Source organism: Pipistrellus kuhlii, unplaced genomic scaffold (genome assembly GCF_014108245.1).
Source record: "Pipistrellus kuhlii isolate mPipKuh1 unplaced genomic scaffold, mPipKuh1.p scaffold_m20_p_14, whole genome shotgun sequence".
Classification (NCBI taxonomy): Eukaryota; Metazoa; Chordata; class Mammalia; order Chiroptera; family Vespertilionidae; genus Pipistrellus; species Pipistrellus kuhlii.
In genome coordinates this window covers 7,877,222-7,894,156 of record NW_023425449.1, presented here as the reverse complement: position 1 = coordinate 7,894,156, position 16,935 = coordinate 7,877,222, and the positions used below count along the sequence as shown (strand labels likewise).

At 40.6% G+C, this 16,935-nt stretch overlaps 1 protein-coding gene across 2 annotated transcripts in view; it reads right to left on the bottom strand.

Annotated features, from left to right (window-relative positions):
- CPQ (carboxypeptidase Q) overlaps positions 1-6,691 on the bottom strand; it is a 246,024-nt gene extending 239,333 nt beyond the window's left edge. Inside the window, exon 1 of one of the 2 annotated variants that reach the window (XM_036436581.2) lies at positions 6,225-6,691. In XM_036436581.2, the coding sequence (XP_036292474.1) occupies positions 6,225-6,654 (430 nt within the window). In that variant the 5' untranslated portion in view covers positions 6,655-6,691. The remainder of the gene's footprint in view (positions 1-6,224) is intronic. The other variant, XM_045581327.1, reaches the window with a different exon arrangement.
- Between the last annotated feature and the right edge of the window lie 10,244 nt (positions 6,692-16,935).

Sequence of the window (16,935 nt, the reverse complement as noted above, 5' to 3'; positions counted from 1 at the left end):
ATATATAAAAAGCTAAGAAACCAGCCGACCAGCTGGTAAGTCTGATGTGCACACACCACCAAGGGACAGATGCTCAATGCAGAAGCTGTCGAGTGACAGCAACTTTGCCCTCTCGTCCCCCCAGGACCCCTCAGGAGATGTCAGACTGCTGTTTTGGCCCAATCCCAATAGCCAGGCTAAGGGACCCCCACCTGCCAGAGGGACCCCACTCACTCTGCAGAAGCCCTTTGAGCCCTGGCGCTGCCCCAGGTGTGGCTGGCCAGGGAGGGACGGGGGGAAGTTGGCTCCAGGGCATATCTGGCCCGTCTTGTCCAGTCTCATCCCACCAACAACCTTCTAATTAATTTCTTTCAATGTGCACGAATCTGTGCACTGGGCCTCTAGTTTGAATATAAATGTACTTTGTTTTCAAGGTTGGTTTGGGTATGAGCATCTGTCTTTAAAATTTAGTGTCTAAAACTGATCCTATGTATCCTAGACTAGGGATTTTAAAATTGAGCTTTAAAAAAACTGCAGTTTACCTACCTCCATGAAGCAGGAGTTTCTTGAGATGAAACTGTCAGAAATGACAGGCTGAATTAGCCCCCAGATGCCTATAGTTCAGTGAAAAGAGCATTAACTGTGCAGGGAGAAAGGAAATGAACAGACAATGCTTAGAGGAGGAGAGGTTTGAGCTAAATCCCTGAAGATGAGCATTGCAGGCAGAGGACGACAGCATGAAAGCAGGGTAACATATCAGGTGCGAGACTGTTGAGGCTCTAAGCATGGGTGTCAGGGTGGATGTCAATAGTACTGGTGAACATGAGGAACAGGAGAGACAGGATGCTGAGTTTGCAAGGCTCACAGAACTTCCAGTCATTCTTGGAAATGCAGATACAAATGAGTGACATATACTAACACTTAGAAGTCATAAGTATATAGTTGGTACTTAAAGCCATAGAACTGGATCATGCTCCTTAAGGATAATGTTTTTAGGCAGAAATCTTTGAAAATGCCAATATTTAAGATAACTCCTAGTAAAGGGAAATATGCAAATAAATAAGGAGAAGTAGTAAAAAGATAAAGGAGAACCTATTTTAATTTATGTAGCAACATTTATGATGGCCTGGAACATTTTTCTTCAAACTATATCTGCCAGGGGGATATGCCCCCACTTCACCTCATGATTACTCTCCTTTTATTTATTTTCTTAGTTCAATTAAATCCACTATAAGCCATTAGCTACAGGGGATTGCTACTGGTGATGTCACTTATACTATATAACAAATGGCTACCTTTTTTACTTACTTGTTTACTTATTTGTGCAAAAAAAAAAATCATATATTGTTATTGAGAGTCATAATGAAATGAGCACTGTGTTGGATATGATAATTGGCATTCAATATCCAATCCAATCTCCCTTAAATGTACCTTTCTGTCTATAAATACCAAAAACTAAACTTCTGGGGCTTCCTACACTAGAGTGCTGTAAGTAATGTAAGCATCACCAATCATACGCACTTGAACAAGATCCGGAAGGTAGAAATTGGGTGGAGGCTGTTTTTTCCTGCTTCTTCTGTATCAGAGACAAGCACAACTATGAAAATGTCTGGATTTTCCACAGCAGCTTTCTGACAGAGGCACTGCTCCATCTAGGAAAAGCAACAGCAGTCTTGGTGGCCTGGTTCTACAGAACAGTTCTCAAATTCATTCCCGGAATGTTAAAATCTGCCTCATTAGCTTGCCCAATGATTCTGCAAAGGACTTAAAATCCTGTAATATAACCATGTCGGCTTTAACGTTAACCCAGGTAGAGTGGTTCCATAACTAAACATTAACTACTCGTCAGCTGTACACACTGGGCCCAGTCCAGGGCTAACTCTTCCTCTTCTTCCTCCCTCTCCTAAATCACTTCCATAAAGAAGAGGCATGAGGTACGCACACTTTGACAGGAACTAGCAGAAGTACTAATCAGTGCACAGAGCTCAAAACCCAAGCCTACCTAGATTGGGGCCTTAAGTTTGTGAGTGCAGAGTCAAAAGCAAGTCACCCACCAATCTGTGAACCATGAATCATGAGGTTAATGTTCCAACACCGGTGTAAATTAAGCTAAACAACTCAGTTTCTTAGAGCCCTTTGATAGCAGAGGGAGCAGAAATTAATCAACTTGGCTCTTTTCTTATCTTTTAACTATACTGACAGCCAGCCAGTCCTCCTCAAGTATGAGAAACAAACTATTAAGAAGAAATAAAAAGGAGCTGATGGATCAATACAAACCATCTCAATTTGAATCAAACAACAATGAAAGAACTTAAATCTTTATTAGGTAAATGAGTTCCTATACATCCTACAATATTGTTAAAGCACCACCAGAAAACTGGGCAAGAAATATTCACAGATAATTTGAAGGAGAAAAATACAAGTAACCTATAAAATATTAACCTCACCAATAAGCAAAGGAATACATAGTAAAATAACAGTGAAATATCACTATTAGCCCATAACATTGGCAAATTTAGGAAAACTACCCAAAGCAGATGAAAGTGCAGAGATCAGAACATGAAGATACACTGTGGATAGGAGAGTAAATGTGTACTCGGGCTGTACCAGATCTTACCTATTGTAAATAACACTGTTATGAACATATGGGTACATATATTCTTTCTGGTTGGTGTTTTGGAATTCTTAGGATATATTCCTAGAAGTAGGATGTCTGGGTCAAAGTTCCATTTTTAATTGTTTGAGGAACCTCCATACTATTCTCCACAATGGCTGCACCAGACTGCATTTCCACCAGAAGTGTATGAGGCTAGGACTGTTTTACTCAGCATCACATCTTACTTGGCCTACTTGTATATTTGTTTTCCTCCAACTCTTCACAGATATCTCACAGAGCTCAAACCCTGACACAAATAAACTAGCACATACTATAATACTCCAGCCTAGAATTGGAAAGTTAAAAAAAAAAATTACCTTTGTTATATAAGCAATCTGCTCTGTAGCATACACTTGGGAGAATCCTGCTGTCATAAACTCTAGCTTCACTGATCCCTTGTGAATTCTCATAAATATCACGGCCTATCCAACTTTGAAGAGACCTGACAGATTCATATTCCAGCCAAGTCATTAAATGACTAGACCAAGGTCACACAACTCATAGGGGGCTAAACCAGGGATACAATATGGGTTTCCTGGGAGATGAGCTCTGCACCACACTCCCTGCACCTAGAAGTCCCTTTACCCTGACTTCACATTATCTCCTGAGCAAATGTTTCCACACCTGGTCTGGCCTAACTCTCTAGTCTCTTCGGAACTTAAAATAGTCCGGTTGCCAGACAACTGTTTATCTACTTTGAACCCCAGGGAATGAGGAGTGGAGAGAAAGTGAGTCTTGGAACACAACAATAGATTCCAGTAAGTAAAATTCAATTCCCCTGGGTCTTGAAGGCCCCAGGAGCAATCAGTAACTTGGCTTAGTTTTCTACACCAGGCACATAGCCAGAGAAGAGCCGGCCCAGCTACAGAATTAAAAGTGAGGATAAGAAAAAAAATGAGAAAAGTGTCCCCTCAAAAAAGTACAAACAGAAATATATTCTGCCATCACAGTTACAGGTTATCAGCAGCTTTGAGATAGATGTGCTTCAGTCAGATGTCTAAAAAAGACAAATATTATAAATTGAAATAACATTAAAATATTTGTATGTGAGGCAATATAGTCTAATGACTAAAAGCACAAACTGTGGAGTTGACAGTTGTTCACGTCAGAACTTGGTCTCTCTTATGAGTTGTATAACCTGGAGCAAACTACCTAACCTCTTGGAAGCTGGTTTTCTCACAAGGAAAAAAAAAAAAAATCTAGAATTTTAAGTCTTAAAAAGAGAAGAAGAAGAAAAAAATATATATGTATATATACTGGTGCCTAACATAGATTCCTATATAACAGAAGGCAACCGAACAAAATTCCTGGTTGACACTGTTCAATTTAGGTTGAGGGGTTCCCTAATACCTTAGAGCAGTGGTCAGCACAGCGCGGCTAGCAAGCCATATGCGGCTCTTTGGCCCCTTGAGTGTGGCTCTTCCACAAAATACCATGGCCTGGGCGAGTCTATTTTGAAGAAGTAGCATTAGAAGAAGTTTAAGTTTAAGAAGTTTGGCTCTCAAAAGAAATTTCAATCGTCGTACTATTGATATTTGGCTCTGTTGGCTAATGAGTTTGCTGACCGATGCCTTAGAGGACTACCACCTATTCATGCAGCCTCAGAGAGAGCAAAACTGGCCATCACAGTGGTGCTTCCAAATGGTACTGTAAGAAATTTGGCAGATCTCTCTTACAAAATTATTTAACTTGGAAAATTTATTTATTTATTTTTTAAATCACTTAAAGTCTCTCAAAATTGTCCTATGGGCATACCAATGAAGAAACATTCATTCAGAGCCAAGCCATGATTCTCTTTCAGCATTGATATCTCTCTCTCTCTCTCTCTCTCTTTCTCTCTCTCTCTCTCTCTCTCTCTCTCTCTCTCTCTCTCTCTCACCTTCCTCTCTGAAATCAATTTAAAAAAAATATAGAAAAAAAAGAAGAAAAGAAAGGAAAGGAAAGAAACATTCAGGTAAGCCTACTAAATCTGAGTTAGAATAATGAGTGTGTGTAGCATTTGGGCCCTGACCTGCTTCCTTCTCCCATTCCCAGTTCCCTGTCACAGAAACTCTATTCCAGGTACTCTCCTGCAAAAGAACTGAGGTCCCATTCCTCAACCCAACCCCTACTTATATGAGAGAAACCCAACCACACATGTAGGTGCCAAGAATACTGGGGCTCCGATCACCACTGTCGCAGCCCACTCACAGGCAGAGCTTCCACCTGGGAGAAACAAGCTGAGGAGACCGAGAGATACCACATCCACGTCTAGCACCTGCTAGAGATATCCTCTTGGAGAAAGAGGCCTCTATCTCTGTGCCTACCTCCAGAAAAGTAGCACAGACGTTCTCCCAAGGAAGAAGCAGGAAAGGAGGACAAAGAGCTTTTCAGTTCTTAGCCAGGAGGTGACTTCATTTGGAGAACATAGGGAATTCCATATACCAGGATATTGTTGAAAACAGTGGAAAGTTTGATAGAAAGTAATTACTGGGTTGTTGACAGCTTCATGGTGTTACTAGCAATAAGCAAAATGGCAGAGCATTCGCACGTTTAACAGAAAGAACCAGGGAAAGGAACAACCAAGAAAAGCCTTCCTGGGATCAGAACAAACCCTGGTGACTGGGAAGATTATGTGCATGTTCCTGCTCAGAAACAACCAAAACAGAACATGGGTCAGACTTGAAAACACTTCCCAACCTGCACACAGATCCATCACAAAAGGGCAAAAGCCTCACTGGGACAAGAGGCCTAAGCAATGAGTTTCTCTTTGGCTGATGATAATGGTCTACAATTACACTACTGTGGTAGTTCTCAACTCTGTCACTATACTAACCCCCCCTAAATTGTGTATTTTCAGTGGGTGAATATTATGGTATGTGAATTACATGAAAAAAGGATGATTAAAAAACTGAACATCTATTTATCTTTTGGGTCTTTCTCTTGGCATTAGACAAGATTAAATGTTTCTAAAAAAAAATGCTTAGAGAAGACCAAGTAGTTTCTATAAACTAGTTACTCGGCCATGGAAAAAGTCCATGAATATATCCAAGACTGACTGATAGCTCACTGTTGACCGGTAATATCTCCCCGATCTAAACATTTATATTGTCTAAGGAAGCTGAGACAGTGTCCTAATAAATAAAGGCAGAACACCACCCTGGCATTAGAATCCTCAGGTTCTGTAAAAATAATTAACTCAAAGCAATTCAACGCACATAATTCTGTTCCTTGTCTCACCAATTCTAAGAAATTCTGTACATTGAGCCACTTTGAAAGAAGTCATAGCTTTTCTATCCTACTAACATATATCTCAATTTTCAAGTTATCAAGTGATAGGACTGATAAATATCACGTACCAATAGCTATATGCACATCATTTTAAAAATGGCCCTTACACAATCATCTTTCCTAAAGTAACAAAGGGCAGAAAGAGAAAGAAGGAAGAAGGAAGAAAATAGAGTGTAATAGTAGAGAGCTCATTGAACCAATGGAATAGGAAATAAATACATTTTCCTTCTTATCACCCAAATTATAATATGAATCATGAATACTGCAATAAATTATACCATACGACATTAGCTATTTAAAAAAAAAACACAAAGGATACCTTCTGGAGGGGTCCCAATGCTGCTTCCAAGGCCCAAAATAGCCATCTTCTGCATCCTTGGCTCCAGCATCACAGCGGATTCTTCTCCCCTTTCCCAGTGGGGTATTTTGACCGGCTCCAGGTGAACATTCTCCAGCCCATCTTCCTTCAGGTTTTGGTACATGATTTGAATGGCTTTTTCTAGACTCTTGGAGCCACTTAACCTGGATCCAACAGTATCAACCAACAGAGCCAATCGCTCATAGGATCTGTTCTGAGCTTTGCCATAAACAGCAAGGTCTATGATTGCTTTAGCGACATCTCCATAGCGGGCTATTTCTTCTCTTATTTCTTCGAAAGTCCTCTGCGAGTTGTCATTCCTGTATATAGCTTTGCCAGAGTTCAAGGCTAAAAGGTGAGCACCAACAAATGTGAAGAGAAGAAACTTCATTTTTCTGTTCCAGTTTGTTTTCTTCCTAAAATAGTCTATGTAAATAAGAAACGTGTTTTAGGAAAAGAATCTCACTGCTATCTGCCCACAACCCGGGGATTGCTTTTCAAACAGGATTATCCTTCATTTCTCAACTCCCACCATCAAATTCAGGCACCATAATTTCCCGGAATGAAAAAGAGGCAATGATTTGGCCTTATTAATAAGGCAGCATTAAAACCATGCAATCACATGCTACCTCATATTTCAGTTTAAAATATGCTAAAATATTAAAATAAAAAGATAACTATACCAGCACACACTTATCATAAAAACTCTTAGCAAAGTGGGAATAAAGGAAAGATAACTCAACATAATAAAAGCCATATATGAAAAACCCATAGTTAACAGCATACTCAGTGATGAAAGTCTAAAAGAATTTCCCTTAAGATCAGGAACAGAAAAGGGTTGTCCACTGTCATCACTCTTATTCAACTTAGTACTGGAAGTCCTAGCCACAGCACTCAGACAAGAAGAAACAAAAGGTCTCTCTCTCTCTCAGTCTCTCAGTCTCTCTCTCCCTCTCTCCCCCACCCCTCTCTCTCTCTGTCATATGCTTCTAGATACTGAGAACTTGAAATGTAGCTAGCCCAAATTGAGATGTTTTGTAAGTGTAAAATAAATACCTGGTTTGTTCTTTAAAATCAAATATTATACTTCACATTTAAGTAAAATAAATAAATAAAATGCATCAGATATAGTAAATAAGTTGTTATTCGTTTTACCTGTCCTTTTTTTTATTTTTAAATATGCCTATTAGAAAATTTTAACTTACATAGTTATACTTATTTACATTGGACAGTAATGATCTAGCAACACTTAACTTGACACTGTCCTTCAAATACCCAGGCCTTTCCAAAACTCCTTCTTTAATGAAACTGCTTTAAAAATCAGCTTTTCTATGGAGCCTCAAACAACACCACAATTAAATGCACGCAAACATTTAACCAACCCCAGAGTTAAATTTTTTATATGGTAAAAACATTCTCTGTGTTTCTACCATAATGAACTATATAATCAACTAATACATAAGCCTAAGTGACCATCACAACCGAACGGACCAAACAGGCTGTGTGGGGCAACTAGTCTGGCGGGGGGGGAGTCAGTGAGGGGTGACCAAAAGACTGAGCAGCAGGCTGCATGGAGCAACCAGGCCCACATGGGGCAGTTGAGGGCGACCAGACTGGCAGGGGAGGCAACCAGGTCAACGGGGAAGGGGGGGGGGGGGGCAACACACACGGCGGCAGTTGGGAGTGACCAGGCCAGCAGGGGGGGGGCAGTTAGGGGTGACCAGCCAGGCAGGTGAGCAGTTAGTAGCCATGGTCCAGATTCTGCAAGGGATGTCCAACTGCCGGTTTAGGTCTGATCACCAGGATCAGACCTAAACCGGCAGTCAGACATCTCCCAAGAGGTCCCAGATTGGAGGGTGCAGGCTGGGCTGAGGGGTACTCCCCCCGCACCATGCACAAATTTTGTGCACCGGGCCTCTAGTTTGTTTATAAATCTGTTTGTCCTATTCTCAATCAAATAGAGTAAATTGCCACACACCTTCAGTCACTGTACCCGTATATAGGCATTTTTATTTAAGGAAAGAATGAGCCTTTAATCTCTATAGATTTTAGCTTCCCTGGGGTATGAAAGTACTTGTATTGCCTCTTTTAGGAATAAAATCCTGCTATCATATTTAAATATTTTGAAAAATCATGAAAACTGTATATTGCTGCTGCTGCTGTCCCTTTGATTATAACTACTTACATACATAGATTCTTGGTTTCTACAGTGATCATAATAATGCTTGTTTTTGAAAGTTAAACTTTATTAAGCAATTACAATATTTCCCCAGATTGTGATTTATTCTTGAAAGTACATTTTTAAGAATGAACTGTTGGACCAAAAAAAAAGGTTAATAAGCCATCTATTAATTAAGACAAACCACAAGTATCTGCTTCTCATTAAAAATTCTCAAAGCATTCTGCAAGCATTCATTAACAATTCCACAATACATTTCTAGTGATGGATTAGAATCATATAAGAACAGCATTGTGGAGACACAAGAGAGCTTAGGAATCCTAGTCAATACCCTTGTTTTTTAGAAAGTAAATCAAGGGTTTTTATTGTGAGTCCCAATCAGCAGATAAACCAGCAGCCAGCTACAATCAACCAGGTACCTGGAGCAACTAGCACAGACTTCCTGAAGGATTAAGAATTGTTTTCTTTGCAGAAACTCTATGCATTTACATATAACAGAAACTCAATGAAGCATACCTAAACACAGTCTGGGAAGCAAATAACTATAATAAAATAGAGGGGCGCAAGCAGACTCGTACACAGAGCAGCATGAGAACCCAGGGAAGAACAAAGAGGATCGTGAAAGGCTACAGAGAAGATGTATCTCAAGACAGCTTCCAGGAACAGCAGAGAGAAGGAGTGAGTGGTGTGTCCCTCTGTCAGGTCACTGAACCATCATTCTTAGGTTACATTCTGTTTGAAAGGTAAGTTCAGAAAATGGCAATGCCTATGTTTTCATTGTTTTATGTATATATATCAAAGGTGGAGATGTATTGAAGAACAAGTACAGACTCCCACATAGGGAGGGGGAAAGGGTCCCCTCATTGTTACATCTTTTTGCATGTCTGTCAGTTGAATTAATGGATAACATACCACTTTAATCATAATACATCATGCCCCCTAACATGATCAGTGAAATTAATTTTGGAACAAAAAAATAACAATATCATTATTTTCAAGCAAAAACTGGTATCTGTGCTGTTCTAAATACCTTAACTACACTGTATCTTCGAATCCCAAAACTGCAATAAGTGCTTTTTTTTTTTTTAAGTAGCTTAATTTAAAAGATGATGGTTTGTTACCTTTTAATGAATCAATTTCTTCCTGAGTAAATATTGGCATTTTAGAAAGTTTAAGATTAAGGCACAAAACCATGACTTACGTGAAAAATCATTTAGAATACTCAATATAAGTAAACACTAAATGCATGTTAGTTGATTCTAAACCTTGTTTCCCTAGAACATAATCTGAAAATTGCTGATGTAATTCTTAGCTAGAATGCATAAATATATATCTCCAATGCAGAATCTCTTATTATTTTTGTTTTTAGAAATATACATTAATGCAACTAAAATGTTTTCATTAATACATAGTAGAAAATTACAATTATTACTAACTTCCTATATTTAGAAAGCTAATAAAAATACAACAAAATATGTCTATATCACATCCCACTTTACAAAACACTGTAAAATATGTCATTTAAAAACAGAGGGATTATAATCTGATATAAAATGTGTACATCCACAATAAGAAATAGAAAATTACAATAAAAATTAAAATAGAAAAGTATACAGACAAAATAAGGCCAAATAGAGGCCAATAACTGAGGACAACTTTAAAAAAATCCTCTCCTAATTCACAAATTTAGGATCAGCATCCATGAAAAAAAAATTGTAGACGTGGAGTCATTCTAAATAAGAAAGATGTTCAAAGAAGCCAGTTTATTTGCATGAAAGGACTAAAAACACCAGCCATCCTAGGTGTGAAAAGACCTAGGCCAAAAGTAGAAATATTTTGGCATATAAAATCAACACGGGTTTGAATAAGATGGATAATGAAAGCAGAATTACTACCAAATCTCTCATATCAGTACGAGGGCTCAGAGCTAATTTCAGAAAAATAAAAATGTGCAATTTGAACAGTGAGCATAAACATATTAGTAGTTTACCTACACAAGAGGAGGACTGGATAAAACCATGAATGATACAGTCATTGGAAGCTGAACCCTATAAATCTCCCATAAGTACTGGCACCATATGGACCCAAGTAAAGTTCACTATAGGACCAAAAAGAGGGTTGGCTCATCTGAGAAACATTAGTCTGCCTTAGCTCAAAAATACAAATGTCTGTACACAGTCATTGCAACCAAATAAGATAAAACAAGCTGCAGCACTATTTTTTCTATAGTCTACAAAGGGAGCAAATAATTCCATGGTGTTCAACAACAACAACAAAATAGCATTATTCATCTCAAACATTTCTCTTTATTAATTATAAAAGATGTTATGTTCTGAGTCATAAGTTCATTTCCCCATTCATTTAACAAAAGGTTATTGAGCACCTACTAAGCACTGACAACACAGATGTATAGGATAACACCCACATCCTTAAAGGGCTGCCAAGAATAATAATAGGGTCAGAGATAATGTGAAAATCCCTATAACAGAAGGAAGTAGTTAGGAGGTTCTATGAGAACAGAGGGGGGAGGGGGGGATGAGGGAGACCTCTGCTGGAGCTGATAAGTGAAGGGTAAACAGGAGTTGACTGATGAGCATGTGAGGAAGGTGGGCGTGCCACTGAAGAAAAGGTAACCCACTGAGGGAGCAACCCAGGCAAAGACAGAGAGGCTTTACAAAGTATAGCCTCGGGGGAAGTGGGAGCAATGGTGGAAGACAGCAATAATAGGAAAGCTTGTTCTCCAAGGTCCCAAGGTCGGACTGAAAAGGTCTATGAGTGAAACTGCACCATATTGGGAGCAAAAGGCCCTGGGCCCTGCAAAGGGACAGACACAGGGAACAATTCCCACCCTTCATGCAGCAGGAAAGGAAGGACCCTTTTCTTTGTGACTTTTCACCACCCCCTGCCCAGCATGGAGAATTCACCCAGATGCCGCATCAGGCCGAGGACACCATAGGAGCACCTCAGAACCCCAAACAAGCCACTACTTGTTACATATCTGGTTATTCCTTGGAATTGTCACAGAGGGAAAAATAATCCATGCCACAAAAAAAAGATGCAAGGTCTTTTGTTTAAAATTCCTAAAAATAGTAATAAACCAGTTGAAAAAAAATCAGGCAATTACAGGGCATTTGAAATGTCTAAACTTAAACTGCACAACATTTTAAAATATATATTCTTAGTTCTTACACAAAAGGTTGAAGTCATTGCTCCTTTACTTGAATCCAAGCTATGGAAACATTAAATGTTATAATCTTCAAAATGTGATACTTTAAAAACTCATCCCTTTGAATTCAAAGGCAACTTTGGAGAACTGTATGAGAAAGACTTGCTTTTCCTGTATTGTCTTCACAATCCATAGTTAAAGATTATCTTTCTCATTCAAAGAAGATAAAATTCTTCATAATGGCATTTTCATTCTTTCCTACTTACCTCTGGAAGCAAACTAAGCAAAACCAATTTTTCTCCTCCTGTGAATTACATTCTCTCTAATAATAGCTCTACATTTTGAGGAAGCAAAGCAAAATCCTTTGCTTCTATTTCTAAATATTTTCCTAAAATATCAGTTTTTGAAAATGTCCCAGGCTATGATAGAAATGCCAGAATGAATAGGCTAAGTGAAGTGGAAAGGACACAATGAAAAGAGAACGTGCTGAAAGACAGAAGGAATGAGACTTAGGATCTGAGATTTTTATTGACATTTTATCCAGTCACTTTTCCTTCTAAAAACTAAATACACTACGAACGTGAAGACTTAAATATTTCTCCTAAACCTTCCATTGCTGAATAGGATTTGCCACGATAAATTTAACTCTTAGTTGTCAGTCTAGAGTGAGTAGCAGATATAACATAAAGACCAGAAGTGCTAAATCCTAGCACAGACTCAGGCACTTGAAGTTCACTTCCAAACTCCTTTTTTCCCCAGAGCTTTGAGGGGATTTACTGAGAGTAGCTTTCATGTATCAAAAGGGTCCTGAGCTTTGCCCTGTCATTGGCAGGTGTCACAGCTGGTGGTCCCTCTATGGCCACCGGTTGGTAGGCCAGACTGCAGCAACCACAATATCCACAAGTAGCAATAAAATCAACATGATCATCCCACAAGATACTGACTTCCTGTCCACTATATTCACATGGCTGGTTTCAGTACAGAGTTTCCATCACTCACTATATCTACCCGTTTTTGTCTGTCACTCTGCTAGACGTCACTGAATAGCAATAGTATTGTCCCTTTATAAAATTCAGCAAGCATGTTCTCTGCAAGGAATCTGTTTTTCTTTTTTTGTATACTAAGCAAACAGTACAGTACCTATCAATAAATATTTATAGAATGAATTCACCACACGAGTAGTACCATTTCACCACAGTAATATATTGTACAATCTGATTCATCACTTTCATGATTACTTTTTCTTCTTCAGACATTAGTTTTCTCCTTTAAACTATAGCATATATACAAGTTCCTCTCATAAGGGAGTCCTAGTCCTAGTCCTCGCTGTACCTTGGGTTGCATTTCAGCTCCAACACTATACTATGGATTTTCTTAAATATTTAATATCAGTCACTTTTTGTTATATTCCATCTTAGCACCTTATCCCAAACTCTTCCTTGAGTGGTTCACTTGTAAAAACCACTACTCAATGTACCATTTTGGCTCCTCCCACCAGCCAACTGAAATGGAACTCACAAGGATCATAAAGGAAGCCTGGTTTCTGCATCCACTGGAAATAGTTCGTTTCCTATCGTGCTTGACATCTGAAACATTCAACATTGTGGACAGTCTCTCCTTGTCCATACTCTTCTTCCTCTGACCCTGCTCTCCTCCCCAATCTTCTTTTTTTTGTAGGGTCCCTTTCATCCATCTATCTTTTAAAGTTTATTATTTCATAGGGCTCTCTCCATAACCCTCTCCTACTACACATTCTTACCAGCAAGGTCTTTCCCTCCAAGGCTTCATTTATGATCTACAGCATGAGCTCATGTAGAGGATAACAAGGTCTCTTAGTTTAGATGCCCATGGGTACCTCAAACTCAACATATCCAAACTCTACTCATGACTTTTCCTCCAGAATCTGATCTTCCTCCTAAACTCCCCTTCTCAGTGTGTGGCATTTCCACACACCCCCTCCACCCCATCATCTGGACCATTCGGGACATCTCATTCTATTTTAGCCCTTCAGACGCATAATCGCTAAGTATTGTACTATCAAATCTAACTCCAGAAAGCTCTCAAGCCATCTTTCCTCTCTAAATCATCCTTACCACTTTGGTTTCTGGCCCTGTTACCGTAATCCAAACCGCAGCTCTCAAGCCACATGCGGCTCTTTGGCCCCTTGAATGCGGCTCTTCCACAAAATACTACGGCCTGGGCTAGTCTGTTTTGAAGAAGTGGCGTTAGAAGTTTAAAAAATGTGGCTCTCAAAAGAAATATCAATCGTTGTACTGTTGATATTTGGCTCTGCTGACTGAGTTTGCCTACCACTGCCCTAACCTGAATCACCACAGCAATCTCCTGACTCATCTCCCTGTCTCCTGCCTCCTCTTTTCCTAGACATTCTCTTTGCTACAGTGGTTATCTTTCCTCAAAATATTTATGTTCAAAATGTTTGTCTGTCCCACTAAGTTGTGTGCTCAATGTGGGAAGGGACTGAGTTGACTCCACCTTTGAACCTCCAGGATCTAGCACGAATCTGAATTTAGTATGTACTCAATGAACACAGACAGGACTTAGTTTTAGAAGACCCTAAGAGATAGCAGGTAGGCTGGGTAGGAGGAGTGAATGTATATTCCAGACTGAAGAGAAGTTTTTACCTCTTTATAATTCAAAGAAAAGTGCTGAATACATTTTATGTGCCTGGAAAATAAATACTGTCTTGAGCTGATAATTCTGTGTAAGCAGATAATTCCTAGACACAAGATCATTTCTTCTTAATGGCATTCATGTCCTCCTTGGCACCTAATTTACTGCTTCTCAGAGTAAGCATTCAGACTCTTTGTTGATATATGCTTTCTGGCATCTCTTTTTCACACAATGGGGGACACAGGGCAAGACAGAAAGAAAGGAAAATACCAGACAAGAACATTTGTTCCAACTACAACTTCAATACTACCTACTATTTTTTTTAAAAAATGCCATAGCATTTTAAATCCTTAGAAAACCCCACTTAGTAAAAAAAATGGTGAAATCTGAGTGAAGTCTGTGGATTTGATATACTGTAGTTACACAGACGTTACCATTAGGGGAAACTGGGTAAAGGGCAAAAAGGCTTCCCTCTGCTATCGTTTTTGCCACATCCTGTGAGTCTATCATTGTTTTAAAATACGGAGTTAAAGAGAAAAAAAAATAGACTTACCTACTTGACTTTTCTTTTTAAGTTCAAACATTTATAACATACTGTAACATTATGCTTCTGGGGGGAAATTAGAGAATTGAACCAGAACTGTCCTTATTCGTTAGAATCAGATGCCAGCACAGGGAGAGGCATGCCCCAACCCCACCTCCCCTACCACCTTGGACTAGGAGTCACCTGTATCCAATAGCTTCCCCATTATTCTTCCCAAGAGCCACGAAAAGGGGGCTTCATTTCAAATGTCTCTGCCTCAGAACCTGCCACCCCGAATGAGGTGTGGGCATTGTAGGGATAAGGGAGGAAGGCTGAAGGAAGGGAGACAACCCTTAATAGCCGGGGAAGAAGCCAGCCATGACATTCCCTTTCCTTCTCCCCATGCTTCTGGAGTGCGTCCAGTGACAGCAGGCCGGTGAGGTGAGGAGAGCAATGCAAATGGAACACTGACCGGAGGTCGCCTTAGCTCTGGAATCCCAGGAGCTCTGGCTTGAGAGGTGGGGGGAGGGGGGGCGATAGCCTGCTGGGAGAGGGCCACCAGCAGACCCCTCCCTCACCCGGAAGCACTCATGGCCATGCTTTACAGATGCCAGTGATCTCCTCACCCCACCAGCCCGTGCGTGAGCTAACTCATGTTTGCGTCCCTGACATTTTACTGTTCACCAGGGAGCAGTTTTTAAGTTTGCCTTCTAAGAAAAAGACTTGGGCTCACTTTACTTCTCTTCCCCCCAGATTTCTTTATCCCGCTTCGGTGTGTACAACAACAAACACTAAATTCCCTCTGTTCAACAGTAGATATCTCTCTCACATAGTGGAACGTAACTGCCTTTTGATGTACATCATGATGGGGCTGAGAAATCAATAGCCAGCTCCCTGCCATGCTGCTTAAGTGAAGTGATATGATTACAATTCCAAGACTGTCCATGAGACCCACCACGAACCCTAGGATAAACCTTTTATTCCTGGTTTGCAGCACCTACACTGAAATTCAAAGAGTAGATGAGCCAGCTCTGGGCCCCTTTGCTAGCCGAGAACGACAGGCTGGCCACGGGCATGGACGCTCCTGAGACCAGGGGTCTGTATCTGTGACTTTGTCACAGGTCCACACCAGACTCACCATCCAAGAGAAGCACTGAGGCATGGAGAGCACAGTTGACACCCTTTGGGGCCAAATTCAAAGTGGATAACCCTAGACAGTGAGGTCCTACAATCTAAGAGAACTAGGAAAAAAAAAGAAAGAAAGGAAGGAAGGAAGGAAGGAAGGAAGGAAGGAAGGAAGGAAGGAAGGAAGGAAGGAAAAGGAGGGAGTGAAAGGAAATGGGATTGCAGCCTTGTAAAGTCCTAGTCTTCTAGGGCTCAGACCCCAGCAGAAGGGTAATAGGAAGCACTTCATTTCTGCCAATAAACCCAGGGAAGCATTCTGTCTCCGATCTGGTGATATTAAAAAGCGATTACAAGGCCCAGCAGCCTCTTCCAGAGGCAGGGGAGAGGATATGGCCTTGACGAATCAGACAAAGTGCACGAGTCTTCAAGAGACTCAGCTGCAGAAAACTATAAAGCGAGAAATATATAGATTTAATTACCACTCGCCAGTGTAGGGCTACAGCAAGCAGACTGTGCTCATGTGTTTTTGTTGCTAAACAGCGCGCTTCCCCCCATGCACCAGGCCCTGAACCGGTGACTAACAAATCCGAGCGACGCTCTGGTCGAGATACTAGTAATTTCCTTTGGAACGTGCCTTTCAGGTCCTCTCTCTGAAACCAGGCTGCCCGCCCACATAAACACAGGAGCCCTGCTGCTGCCTGCAGTTCTTGTTCCCGCCCAGGCCAAGGGAGACCACGCCAGGGCGGCCCGCTCAGCAAGTCGTTCTAGGCAAAATGTGCTGCTCAACTTGTGAAACAGACACCCAGGACTGTGCTGCTGCTGCTTCACTGAGCTGCTGTGAAGGTGCGTTGAGCGAGGAAAGAAAATGCCAACAGAGCCATAAACTTGTTAGCCGAGATCCGTCATTCCGTTTGAAATCTGATGTGTGGGGCACACTTGCCCCCGGGTACTAACAGTCACTCTGTGCTGTGAGAGGCGCCAGGAGCCACCAGCAGCTGAGAGCACACGCACACCCCGCCACAGTGCGCGCTCCCGCCTCCCGCAATGG